Source organism: Sarcophilus harrisii, chromosome 5 (genome assembly GCF_902635505.1).
Source record: "Sarcophilus harrisii chromosome 5, mSarHar1.11, whole genome shotgun sequence".
In the NCBI taxonomy this organism is placed as follows: Eukaryota; Metazoa; Chordata; class Mammalia; order Dasyuromorphia; family Dasyuridae; genus Sarcophilus; species Sarcophilus harrisii.
In genome coordinates, this window is record NC_045430.1 from 11799193 (window position 1) to 11813120 (window position 13928).

The 13928-nt window shown below is 48.3% G+C and overlaps 1 protein-coding gene across 1 annotated transcript in view; it reads right to left on the reverse strand.

The window, feature by feature from the left end:
- Window positions 1–13928, reverse strand: part of CACNA1I (calcium voltage-gated channel subunit alpha1 I) — a 145318-nt gene that overhangs the window by 14233 nt on the left and 117157 nt on the right. Inside the window, exons 25-31 of the mRNA XM_031940123.1 lie at window positions 13202–13335; window positions 12587–12657; window positions 10322–10400; window positions 8630–8751; window positions 6355–6696; window positions 5449–5595; window positions 2595–2717 (exon numbers count right to left, since the gene is read on the reverse strand). Of these exons, the coding sequence (XP_031795983.1) occupies window positions 2595–2717; window positions 5449–5595; window positions 6355–6696; window positions 8630–8751; window positions 10322–10400; window positions 12587–12657; window positions 13202–13335 (1018 nt within the window). The remainder of the gene's footprint in view (window positions 1–2594; window positions 2718–5448; window positions 5596–6354; window positions 6697–8629; window positions 8752–10321; window positions 10401–12586; window positions 12658–13201; window positions 13336–13928) is intronic.

Here is a 13928-nt window from a genome sequence, read left to right on the forward strand (position 1 = left end):
GAGGGGAACCCTTTGCATTCTGTTTGTGTTGCAGGGTAAACACTCAGGACCCTGGGGAGGGTGAAGAGAATGGTGAAGAAATTGGTATTTCTGGTTTAAAAAGAGAGAGGCTGGATCCAGGTGCGGAGTCAATAAGTGATAAACAGATGAAGTAGAGGGAGACAGGAAAAAGACGGAGACAGACAGAAAGAGAGACAAAGACTGAGACAGAGAAAGAGGGAGGGAGCAAGACAGAGAGATAGAGAGAAAGAGAAGAGATAGAGACAGAGACAGAAACAGAGAGAGACAGACTGAGATAGAGACTGAGACAGAGGGAAAGGGAGGAACAGTGGGAGAAAGAGAGACAGAGATAGAAAGAAAGAGAGAGGAGAGAGAAAGAGACAGAGACACAGAGATAGAAACACACACAGAGAGAGACACACACACACACACACAGAGAGAGAAAGAGAGACAGAGAGAGATATGGAGGGAGACAACAGTTAGTTTCCCTCCAGAAGCATTCACACAAAGCTCTCACTGTCTGGCAGACTCCAAGGTAGGGCTCCTAATGGGGAAAGTTACCAAAAGCTCTTGGTTTTTACTATGAGTCCAGGCCCCACCATCAAACTAGAGGCTACCTGAGTATGGGGGGCTCCTCTCTCTCCATCAGACCAGAGACTTCCTGAGGGCAGGGATTTGAGTCTTTTTCACCAGACTGGGGGAGTTATGAGCTTAGGGAATCTGTCTCCTCCCTATAATCATGGGTTATATTAGAGCTGACATTCAAGCTGGAAGACTACTCCCCCCCCCCAGATCCCTTATTTGACACAGAGGTAAGCTAAGACCCAGGAGAGGGAGCTAGCTTGGGTCGAACAAGAAAGGGAACTTTGGGGGCCAAGGAAGACTGGAATTGTCCCTTCCAGGGATCTCAGAGGGTCTCTTGCTATATGGACAGTTTCTGGGTTGACCTGGACTCTAGACCATAGGAAGAATCCAAAGGAGGAATCAAATCAGGGTGTCTGGGTCTCTTCCTCCTCGACCTCTTGTGAGCTCTGGACAGGTGTGATAAGGGGCTTATTTACTGTGAATAATTCAGTTACACTCAGACTGAATCTCTTTAGAAGCCCCTAGTCCTGAAGCTGCCTTTGCCTCCCATGGGGAAGCAGGTGGGGCTCCCCATATTAGCACTTTTATATTATTTTATTTTATATTATATTACATTAGGCCATTACAATAGTTCAGGGCAGAGGGAATGAGAGAATGAAGTGGAAAGGACCATAAGACGAGAGAGGAGAATGGGTGTTTGTTGTGAAAACTAGACTGGGCGATTGTTCTGACACATGCAGGGGGCCAAAGGAGGAAAGTTGGCTCTGGGGCACTGAAAGGATCCTAACGCCACTGACAGAGTCAAGATTGTCAGGTAGAAGAGCTTGTTTTGGAGTAAAGAAAATGGGGCTGGCTTTCTATAACTTGCACCTTTAGGTACCTGGGGGGGGCTTCCAGTAAGCGGGGCTTACCTGCGCTATCAGGGAATCATGGGATCAGAGAGACATGGCTGTGGTGCTATAGGGGACATTGGAATCCATCTAGTTTAATCATTTTGCAGACAAGGAAACTGAGGCTTGGGGATGATAGGCGACTTGCCCAGGCTCACATAGATAAGAAGTAGCTGACCAAGAACTTGAATCCAGGTCCTGGGGACTCCAAACCCAATGCTTTTGCTTGTTTATTCTGCTGCCTTCCTTCCCTCCTTTCTAAGAAAGGAAACTTGCTTGTTATGGCTAACAAAGCCTGGACTTGGACGGTGGGCAAGATTTGGGATGTATAGGGGGATGAAACAGACTTTAAATTCATCTTGCTTTTTCCCAGTAAGAGAAAATAGGAGAAAATAAAGGTACTCTTAAACATGAGTGGTACGGCATATGCATAGAGCTCCAAGTTTAGATTCTGGCATATCTGAGTTCAAACCTTGCCTCTGACTTTTACTGGGGGGAAGGGGACAGCGACAGACCATTTATTTCTCCAGCCTCAGTTTCTCCATTAGAATATTCCTCTCCAGGTTGCAGCAATGAGATAACCTTGTCAAAGTACTTGGCAAACCTGAAAGGGCTATTAACTTGCAATGGCTGCTTAGTCCCTTTCCCAGGTGTTACCTTCTGGGGTGACCTGGGGAAAAGAATTCCTGTTCTGTTCCCCCACACACACCTCAAATCCAGATCCAAATGTCAAATGACTAGCACCTGCTCTGTTTGATACATACCTATTTCCCCTTCTTAGCTGCTTCCTATGGAGGTCTGTCACGTATAGAGTTTCTTTTTCAAACCTATGACCCCACTTTGTCCTCCTCACTACTCTATGAGGGGAAAGAATTATTCATCCCATTTGGCAGATGAAGAAACTGATGCACAAAGAAGGCAAATCATTTTTCTAGGGTCACACAGATAAAGGAAGCACAGGGACTAAGAATCCAGCTCTCCTGACTTGGATAGTTGGGTGGCCAGGAGCTCCAATGCAATCTTTCTCACACGATGGAAAATCCCAAGGACCCCCTTCAACCTCTTAGGATCAGGGAGAGCTGTTCTGTTAAGCTTCCCTTCCACTTACTCTTTTCTCACCTTGCTCTCCTTGGAGGCCACAGGGCATGCTGTGGGATCCTCCAAGCTGACATCATCCCCCAGCAGGATTGAAGAGGACTTGTCCGAGTTCAGGGAGAAGGCCTCCACCTCAGCCAGCTGGACCTGGAAGAAGTGACAGACCATCTGCTGAGCCCCCAATGGGCTTAAGGGGTCGGCGAGGGCAAGGGATGCAAAGGGAGGCAAGGTACAGAACACAAATATTTATAGCCATTGTAATAGCAAAGGACTAGGGGAAAATCGGGTTCCCATAATGGGGGAGTTATATGGCTCAACTGCTTATGGAATATGAATGTAATGGGATATTACATGAGTCATGGTAAAAAGGTTAGATTCAGAGAAATCTAGGGTGACTCATGAACTGATGCAAACAGAAGTAAGCAGAATCAAGGGAACTATTTAAACAATGGTCACAAAAATTAGGAGGAAAACAACTTGGAAAGGCACATGGACTCTGATCAAAGCAAGGACCAATTAGAAGGCTCATGATATGGTCTAATCGATAAACTAGAGATAGAGCAGAAGATAGACATTTTCAGACAGTTGTCCTTGGGTTTGTGAGAGGAGGGAAAGAACATAATTAAGGAACCATCACTGAGCTTGAAGGATGGCTGAGGGGTGGTGAAAAGAGGGTCAGGGTGGGCGGTGTTACAGTGCATTGTCTCTATACTCAGAGGACCTGGGTTCAAATCTTGCTTCTGATGCTTACTACCTGAGTGACCTTAGGTAAGACAATTAACCTCAATGAACCTCAGTTTCATCATTTGTAAAATTAGGAAGTTGAAATAAAAGGTCTCTGAGGTCTCTTTCCAGATCTGGATCTATGATGCTGTAACCACCTCCTGAGTCACAGCTGGGATTGGAGGTAGAGAGGGTAAAGGGAATCCCATGCTACTCCCACCCAAGGGGCCATTGATAGGTTTGGAAGGATCAGGAGAGACAGAAAGAAATCATAGCACCCTCCCCCTTCCACCCCATCATAGGCTGTCACTAGGCATCTTAAGAAAAAAGGACCATATCTGAGGAGTTTTGAAATTCTGGGATTTTGTAGCTAAAAAGGAACTTTCCAAGTTGCATCCCCAAATTTAACACGTAAGGAAATAGGTGTGGAGAGGAAAAGATATTTTCCTAAATTCGGAGATAATGTTAGAAATGGATGAGTTTTCATCTGGTTCTATTTCTGGAGTCGATCTGCTGTCTCCAAATACTATAGAACCATTTGAGGCTGGGGTCTAGAGCACACAAACTCTATAAGAGACTTCAATCAAGTTAAAGATCATATCAATAGGAGATGAGGGTGGGATGAAGAGATAGGGATCCTAGGAATTGGATTAGATAACCAAACAAGAGAAACCGGGATGGTAGATAATGCACTACAGCTGGAGAGACAAGGGGCTCTTATTCATGGAGCAGGAAGCAGTTTCCTCCCAAGCTAGGCATATGGGAGGACTCCTTGTTGCCCCTCTATCCATTGGAAAGGGAACTTCAAAATCAGTGAACAGAGCTCTCTACAGGCTAGGACTAGAAGAGATTGCCCCAAGGATGCACTGGTGGGAGGAACTTTAGAACACAGAATGTCAGAAGTGGGAAGGACCTTAGAATAGGGGATGTCAGAGCTGGGAGGGGGCTTAGAACAGGGGATGGCAGGGCTGGGAGGAAGCTCAGAACAGGGGGTGTCAGAGCTGGGAGGAAGCTCAGAACAGGGGGTGTCAGATCTAGGAGGGAGCTTAGAACAGGAGATGTCAGAGTTGGGAATAGGGCAGAATGTTAGAGTTGCAAGGGACAAATTCAATCCCCATTTCACACATGGGAAATCTGAGGCCCAGAGATAGATTATAGTTTGCCCAATGTCACACTAGATATAATGGTAAATCCAAGACTCAAATTTGGCTCTCCTCAACTCTTAATCTAGTATTCTCTCCTCTCTTCCATTTTGAGGACAAGGAAAGTCCCCTTAGGTCATTACAAATGCCCTAAAGCAGGATCACTTCAAGCACAGGTCAAGACTTCCAACAGTCTTGACATGAACAGTATATCCCTGGCAGACCTGTAACTAGGGCAGGGCAATCAGAGTTATAACACAGGGTGCCAAAATTTAAAAGGTGCTCAATTAGCTTTTCTGAACCATCCAGAGCTAGAAACAACCAAGCTTAGTGCCTAATTAGGAAGAATAATTAGTTAAAATAGGAAGCTATCATTTAGGGATTAATGAGATTATTCCTTCTGACTCAGCTGGCCACCTTAGCCTTGGTTTCTCTAGCTGCTGCCATATCTCTAGCTGGCCATATCCCCCGTTCTCACTCCCCAGGTCTTTAAAAGACTTGATTTGAGGTTACATTCCATGCCATTTGCCCCACTTAAAGTATGGTTTATTGATTGTAATGACTTTCCTCCATCCCTGTTGTCAATCTATTGCCTATTCTCTTCTTACCATCCCACAAGGTGGCCAGGGCAGGCTCAGACTGGGACCGAACTCCCTGTTTGATGCACAAATTAAATAGGACCCAAACAGGTCATAGAACATGTCACACAGCATGCCACAGAGGGAGACTTGAACTCAAGTCTCCAAAAGCATTAGCCAAGTAGCAACGGTTAGAAGGAGCTGCTCTGGCAACAGAGGAGCACCTAGTGGGGCTGCAGCTCACCAGGCTGCTCTCCCACGCCATATACAGAGCTGCCCTTTACGGACCCTCCCCAACCCTGCCGAGGAAGACACTCTGGCGGACCCCTGTTCATCAGACAGATCCCAAGCTGCTGCCTAAGCCTATGCCAGCCTGGGGGTGGGGGCGGGGTGGGGGATGGCCCCCTCCCCCCAAGACCCCTGCCCAGATGTTACCTCTTGCTGGTCATGATCACACCTCTCGCACACGGCCGGGGAGGAATAATGGTGGAAGACGGAGCCTGACAGGTTATCGATGATCATTAACTCTCCTTCGAAGGAGTCCTTAATAATTAAAGAGACACTGTCCAGCCACAAGTTCTCCTAGGGGGGGACAAGAAGGAAGGGGGTGGGGAGGGGAGAAATTATTGGAAGATGTCGAAGTTGTCGGTGGGAATTTGGGGAGGGGAATTATTTGAAGGAACTGAAGTCGAACAGCAATGGTTGGTGGGAATTTAGGGGGAGGAATTATTGGAAGGAAGTGGAAGTGAAGGACACAGGCTTCCAGGGGCAGTGTTGGGAATTTATCAGATCCAGAGTTGGAGGAGGCTTGGAGATGACCTGGTCTTACCATTTCATTTTACAGAGGAGGAAACTGAGGTCCAGGGAGGGGAGGGGGGGAGACTAATTCTAGGTCACATCGCTAGGAAGTAGGGGAACCAGGATTTGAACCCATATCCTGGTGGGGGCTCTATCACTGCAGCCCAAGTTTTGCCCACTGTTCTGAAAGAAGCCAGCACTTCTGCTCTTAGGAGAGAGAGCAACGGCCTCCTGTCTGCCGGGCCTCCAGGCCCAACCAACCTCCGCCAGACCAGACCTGACCTTCAGAGCACAGGAGGCTCCGCTTCGGGCCTCCCAGAGGGCCCATGTACTTCCCTGCGGGCGGCCACCGGGCCCGCTATCCTCACCAGTCACCTTTGCGGGCCCTGGGCCCCGAGCCAGCCGGCCGGCGCCCCAATGCCCAGCCCGGCCCATCCTGGCCGGGGTCCTGCCAGCCACTACGCGCTCCCTCCCGTCCCGAGGCGCGCCGGTCGTCCCCCTGCCCCCGGGCGGCTCGCGCCAGGTGGTCCGGGGGTCCCCTACCTGTGCCGGGGAGTAGCAGCGCACGCAGCGGCGCGCTTCGGGATCGGGGGGCGGCCCTCCTCCCGGGCCTCCGGGGCCCGCACAGCCCCCGCCCTTGCCGGCGCCCGGGGAGCTCCGCGAGCAGAGGCCGTGGGCCATCTCCAGCTCGATCTCGGCGTCCATCTCGGCGTCCTCCTGAGCCTCCTTGTTGCTGTCGTCCAGGTGCTTCATCAGCACGGCCACCACCACGTTGATGAGCACGAACTGGGCGGTGAGCACGAAGCTCACGAAGTACAGGGGCGAGATGAACTGGAGGTTGCTGAGGCAGCTCCGCTCGTCGTGGGTGCAGTCCCGCAGCGTGTCCTGGGGGCACAGGACCACAGCCCGGCGTCACCTGCTGCCCGCGGGGCCCGCCCCCAACCGCCCGGGGAGCCCCGGACTCCACGGCCGGGGCCAAGGCACAGCTCACGCCCTTTGGCACTAGTTTCGCAGCAGAAGGAGGACTGGGCAGCCTCCAGCCTCCCCTTCCTAGTCTTCCTCCTCCTACCTACTTCAGAAAATTTCCCGGGGTTCTCTCTGCTCGGCGTGAGTCTCTTCGTGGATTCAAAACCCACAAAGTTTTGAAAGGGTCAGTGTTGAAAAATTACCCATGCATATGTTTTGTAAATAAAAAGCTTTAATTTAAAAAAAAAGAAGTTAAAAAAGTAAAAAGAAGAAAACCCACAAAATTTTGCAAGGGTCAATGTTGAAAAATTACTCATACATGTTTTGTAAATAAAAAGCTTTAATTTTAAAAAAGGAAATAAAAAAAGTAAAAAGAAAAAGAAAACTCACAAAGTCATGGAAGTTTAGAGTGAAAAGGGACCTTGGAAGGTCCCTGAGGTCAACTCTTATTTGACAAATGAAGGCACTGAGACCTTCAGAGGAATAGTGGGATGCTAAGGTCACAGCCAGAGCCCACCTCTCCCCATCCCAACCAGGGCTCTTTCACTGTGCCAGGTCTATCTGTATTGTGTGTAGATAGCTGTGTCTATTTTCAATCTCCTTGGAACTTGTTTCCAATATAGTTATATTCCCATGGCTCTTATCTGTGAGCGTCCTGCTCCCTGCTGAACAATATGATCTTTGGTTGTCAGGTCTTCAACATGCAATATATATTTTAGTTATTGGCATTTTCTAAGCGGAACTTTTTGAGGGCACAGACTATGTATCTTTCTGTCCTCCTCAGAGCCTAGTCTAAGGCTTTATTCCTAGCAGGAACTCAATATATATTTGCTGGATGAGTAAGTGAATGAATGAACAAAAACTCAGGCCTCTTGCCTTTAACCAGGATGGTCTCTACTAGCATACACTGCCTTCCCCAAGATAGCACTGGGGGGGAGGGGGGATCGGTGGGTGGTCGACTGGTGAGGAGGGGGAAGGGAAGGCCCATTGGAGTGTTTAAGTCATTTCATAAATGAGTCACTGATTCAAAAAAGTGGGAACCCTCTCCTCCATTTCTATTTAGGTCCCATCTCCTACCTGAGGCCCTTCTAGATATCCCCAGTATTAGTTATGTTCCCTGAAATGACTTCGTATTAAATTTTTCTTGATTTTTCTGTGACTGATCATTTTCCCAGTAGACTGGAAGTTTCTTGAGGACAGGGAGTGTTTTATTTTTGTCTCTGTATCCCCTGCATATGGCACAGTGACTAGCATATAGTAGTTGCTTAGTAAAAGCTTAAGTTGAACCCACTCTAACCTGAAATTTCTTTTCATTGCTTTATTCTTCAACCTAAACCCATTCCTAACTGGGGATTTCTGAGAGGAACATTTTTTCCCTCCTTCATCTATCTTTTCTTTCCTCCATCTGTCCTTTCCTCCTTCCTCCTCCTCTTCCTCCTCCTTTTCCTCTTCCTCCTTCCTCTTCTTCTTTCTTCTTCTTCTTTCCCTCCTCCTTCTTCTCCTTTTCTTCTTTCTTTTTCTCTGTCTCTCTTTCTGTCTCTATATATTTGTGTGTGTGTGTATATATGTGTGTGTGTATTGGAGATATCTAATCTTGCTGCTCAGGAATTTGTTTTGCTTCCTTCCCTACAGTCATTTATCCATTAATTAAATGAATTTGCTTTCTTCCTTCCTCCCTTCATTCATCTGTTTCTCCCTCTTCCCTTCTTTTCATTCTTTCTTTTTTCCATCTGTCCCTCCTTCTTCCTTCACTTATTCTGCCCATACTTTCCTTCCTCCAACTGTCCTCCTTTCCTCCTTTTCTCTATCCATTCCTTCCTTCCACCTTGTCCTCCTCCCGGTCCTCATTTACCTTCATAATCCCATTCCAGTTGTCCCCAGTGGAGACCTGGAATAGCGTGAGGAAGGCCATACCAAAGTTTTCAAAGGTGGCGTGACGGCTCATGCCCTCACAGGGATGCTCATCGCTGCACACTAGAAAAGGCAGAAAAAAAATGATGTTAGACTCAGTAACCCTCCTCTGGGAGGCTTCCTGGAACTGGCTGGCTGGGCATTCTGGGTAGCAAGGGACCGTTGTCATTGTCACTGTCAGACCTCTCCCCCCAATACTCTGCTCTGGTCAGTGGAGGAGAGAGCCAAGTTTCTGGGTCAGGCTGAGCTGGAATTCTTGCCTCCTGGGACTGTGGGGGATTCTGTGAGGGAGAGAGCAGCACTGTTCCTTCTGCTGGGCCAGCCTTCTGCTCTCTGAAGTGTCCGACACATTTCATGGCAAAATAAGCTCAGGGAAGAAGCCTGGTGTGGCAGAAAGGCAGAAAGGAGGCAGAGGACTAAGCTTTGACATCATTTCTGCCCCTTACTGGTTGTGTACTTTTGGCTAAATCCTTGAGTTTTTCTTGGGCTGCTCCCTCAGCTGGAAAAAAAGGGGGGCTGGGCTGGATGATCCCAAAGGGCTCTTCTTAAGTGAAATGGATGAATCTATGACTTTTTTATGGTGAATGAAGAATACACAAAAAAGATGGCACCTTTGTAGGGATTCAAATCCTCAGTGAAATCATGAGACTTTGAGCTATAAGGGAGCTTAGAGATTATATAGTTCAGCTTCCTCAATTTAGACGCAAAGAAACTGGAGCCCAGATAAAGGAAGGGATTAGTCCAGTGTCACACAGATAATAAGAAATGAAGCTGGGAGTCAAATGCAAGTCTTCTGAAGTCAAATCCAGCTATTTCTCTCTCTCTCTCTCTCTCTCTCTCTCTCTCTCTCTCTCTCTCTCTTCTCTCTCTGTCTCTCTGTCTCTCTGTCTCTCTCTGTCTCTCTGTCTCTCTCTCTCTCTGTCTCTGTCTCTGTCTCTCTCTGTCTCTCTCTATCTGTATTGTGTCTCTCCCCCACTGTGACTCTCCCCACCCCATCTCTTTACCTTCCCCTTCCCTGTCTCTCTCTCCTTCTTCCCAACATTTCAGATCACAGATCTCAAACTGATCAGCTCTTTAGGGGCCTTTTAATTCTATTTTCTCATTTTACTGATAAAGAAAGCTGAGGTTCAAAGAACAGAACTGCCCTGCTAAAAGTCAGGCAAATAGTAAGCGGTAGAGTCAGCTTTCAGCTGATCTAGGACTTTCTGCCCTTGGGTTAAATAAAGTACAACTATTGGGTTCCATGATATTACAGAGATTATCTGAAGATCTCCTCAATCTCAGATTTCCTAGCATGTCCAAAGGGAACCCACCCCTTATCCCGTGGCACAAAGCAATGATTTTTCCCAACAATCCCAAACTATGAGAACTCATAAGATCTCGAACCAGAAGAGCCCTTGGAGATCGCCCTTATATTGCAGATAACTAAATGGTGGCTCCCCAACTGCCCAGCAAAGATCAGTGCCAGGGCTCCCGGCCGCCTCTCTGAGAGGCCATCTTGTTTGATGGCATTCTCAACTCTGTCAGAAAGAAGGGGACAATTCTTTCCCCGTCCGAGACTTGACCCACGTGGGCGGCTAACCTTGCACTGTAATGGGAAAATAGCCCCGCTGACTACTCCTGCCCTGCTTACCCAGCTTCCCAAAGAGCTCCACGCCCAGAGCAGCATAGATGAAGAAGAGAAGCATGAAGAGAAGACCCAGGTTTCCCACCTGAAAGAAAAAATGGAATTGTTAGGAAGGGCAATGGATTCCCCTGGCAAATGGCAGGGCCAGAAGCTGATGGATTCTGAGCCTGTTGTCTCCGATAGAGATTCCTGATGCTCATGGAAACCAAGGACCACGTTTGACCTTTGTCTCTGTGTCCCCACTCCCCAGAACAAAACCTGATACAGCAAGTGCCTAATAAATGCTTGTTGAGTGACTGGAAGGGCCCTTTCCTCCTATCACCCTGAGAACTCTTGTTGGTCACTCTGGACAGAGCCTGTGATTTCACCAAACCACTGAGGAAGCCTCCTCTGTAGTGGGAATGAGTACCCACTCCCCAACTTATGAAAGAATAAGCTGAGATCCTGAGTGCCGCCTTTATCCAGGATCACATGGCGGGGATGCACCAAAGCTGGGTCATGAGCCATGCTTTTCCTAACTCCACTGGGCCACGTGTAGCCCCTTAATGACCCTTCTCCTATAACTTCCTATTGTTTCTCTATTTCATAATCCAAGGCTTTGTAGTGGTCCCTTTCCAAATATCCCTCTCTTTCTCTCTCCTCTCTCTCATTCTCATAGTTTCCACCATTATTTCTGCCTGAATGATTCCTCAACTGACATCTTTGATCATGAGAACTATAGGATCATAGCTCTAGATCTTTCAGATCATCTTGTCCCCAATCCTTCATTTTACAAATGAGGAAATCAAGTTGATTAAAAGTGACTCTGCCAAGATCACACAGGGACCAAATGTCGGGAGGCAGAATCTCACTTGAGCCCTGGATGGATCCCTGAACAGTATTTGTACACATCACTTCCTTCCTTAGGCTCTGCAATCCAGCTGTTCACTATGTGGTACTCCATAGCTCACCTCCAGCTCTTGTGCTGCCCCATTTCTATGGCCACCCACTCAGATGCTTCATTGTGGGGTGAGGTGACATCTGGCTCTCAAAGGCCCCGAGAGCAGTACATAAGTTCTGATCAGTCCCACCAAGTGGGAAAGAATACACTGTGGCCTAATGCTGGACCGTGTGGACCAGATCAACTGAGTGGGGAGAGTTCCATGACCTCACTCAGGGCAGCCAACAGATGAAGACTTTTTTTTAGCCACAACGTTGTATAAGACTCTCCATCGTATAATTTAGTTACATAGTGGCTTGCATGTTTTCTCCCTTCCTGCAGATAATTACATATTGGATGGATGACCAGGATCAGGACTTCTCTTTGAGTTCCGAAAGGTTATCCTGCCAGAAATGGGGATTACCGTCCAAATTCTCAGCAACTGAGAATTGCCTTAAATTATTGATGATTCACAAGTAGGGAAGTCATCCTCTCTTTCATCAGAAGAATTCCCCATTGCAGGGTGCCCTGTCCAACTTCAATCGATTAATATTTATTAAGTGCCTACTCTGTGCCGGGTTCTGGGAATACATAAAGTGCCATATTATGCAGATTAGAAGCACCTTAATGGACTTTCCTCCAGCCAGGGATCTTCCAGCATGTGTCAAAATTGTGCCAAGATGAGACAAGAGAGACCCCTTTGCTCAATAGCCCTCTGGTTATTATCATCAAGTGGGAATAAGAAATATCTCTAAGCAAACACACTCATGTCATGGAGAATGTCCAGGGCAGGGACCAAATGGAAGAGGAAATGCCTATATAAAATAATGGCACCTGCAGATGTCCTTGGTTTTGAGTGCCCTTGGATTAACCCTAGAACATCACAGAGCCTCCTTATATAAGAGCCACTATTACCCTGAAGGGTTCTACTATCCACACAGGAAAAACAAAGTGGATGAAAAATGCCCTTTCTCTAGATTTTCTGTGAGGTTGGATAGACAGCCCATTCAAGGTGACCCATTACAGATGAAAAAAGAGCCAGACCCAGAAGTGAGCAGAAGGATAAAAATGGGCTGTATTGCTTCTGGGAAATTGGGTGGTGTTTTTAATGACCCCGAGCTTCTACCAGAAGTACAGGCTGGGTTCTTCCAGGGATATTGAGTGACTGGGAGTCCACAATCTTGGAAGAGTCGGAGGCCACAGAGAAGTGCCCATTTGCCAAGAGACTTTTTGTTCTCATTCTCAGAAGAGGAAAGGAAGGCCCAGCTTGGAAGGCCCCAGGTCCTGTGGTCACCTCCCTCGTCCGCTAGCCCTGAGTCAGTGCTGGAGGTGGAGGCCGAGGGCTGCCTTACCTGGGGGAGGGCCTGAACCACTGTGTCCAGCAGGGCTCGCATCCCGGTGGCCATCTTCAGCAGCTTCAGCACTGGGGGGAGAAGCCAAGTGGCAGGTCAGGGATGGAGAAGGCCGGGAATGAGTGTGAGCGTGTGTACAAAAGGGGAAAAGGCAGCTGTGATCTGGAAGCCTGAGAATGGGGAGACCTAGAACTAGAAATGACCCTAAAGGTCATTAGTCCAGCCCCTCATTTTCCATGTGATTAACCTGACACTGAGAGCTGGAACTAGATGAGACCTTCAGGGTCCACCCCTCATTTCAGAGCCCATTGGTGTAAAATGACTCGCTTAGGATCACACTTTCCATCCTGATCCTTCCCTTCCTCTCCTAACAGCCCCAAAGGCCACAGAAGGAGGTTCTAACCCACCCACTACCACAAGAAGGAGGGCACTGGGGCTTCCCACCCTGCAGCCAGTTGGGCCCTCAGTCCCTCACACGCTCCTCTTCTATGCTCAGGATTACAGGTGAGATTCAGGGATGGGACTCCCTGAGGGCCTCTGAGGCTTGCACAGGACCCCCATGAGCAGCATCCTCCATCCACCTCCCCCCCCCAGCAGCCCCTGGCTCCTCCTCACCTCGGGCAATCCGAAGCACCCTCATGATGCGGATGATGGTGGGGTTGATGGGCAGGGCGGCGTTGATCTCAATCTCCTCCAGGGTGATACCCATGACGGAGAGGAGCACAATGGCCAGGTCCAGCTGGTTCCACCTGAGGACCCAGGACAGAAGATGAGGACAGCTTGGGATAGGAGGGGATGGATTGGGGAGGGACAGGGAGAGGGATGCCCACGCTCCAAGCACCCCCATGCAGCCCTTCGGAATCCCAGCATCGCAGAGCAGACTTAGGGAGAGATGAGACCTTGGGGCAAGTATTTCACAGAATCACGGACGTAAAGCTGGCCAGTGACTTCCCTGGATCACAGATCTGGGGACCAGCCAGGGAGGTTAAATAATCCGCTTAATGTCATACAAATATGGTAATATCAGAGACGGGATTTGAACTCAGGTCCTATGACTTTTTCCTCTATTCCATCACAGAAGACCACCTTAGAGATCATTGAGTCCTTCAGTTTTCAGGTGAAAAAACAAGGCCCAATGAGAGTAAGGGGCTTGGCCAGGGTGGGATCTGCACTGAGTTATACCTCAAACGCAGGACTCCTGACTCCCAAACCCAGAAGTCTTTGTATTACACACATGGCTTTTCAATAGCCTTTACATGTGGCTGATTTGCTTCTGCTCATCTCATCAAAGGGGAGTCCCTTCTATCCTGGGATGGCCCGTTGCATTTTGGGACAGTGGCCA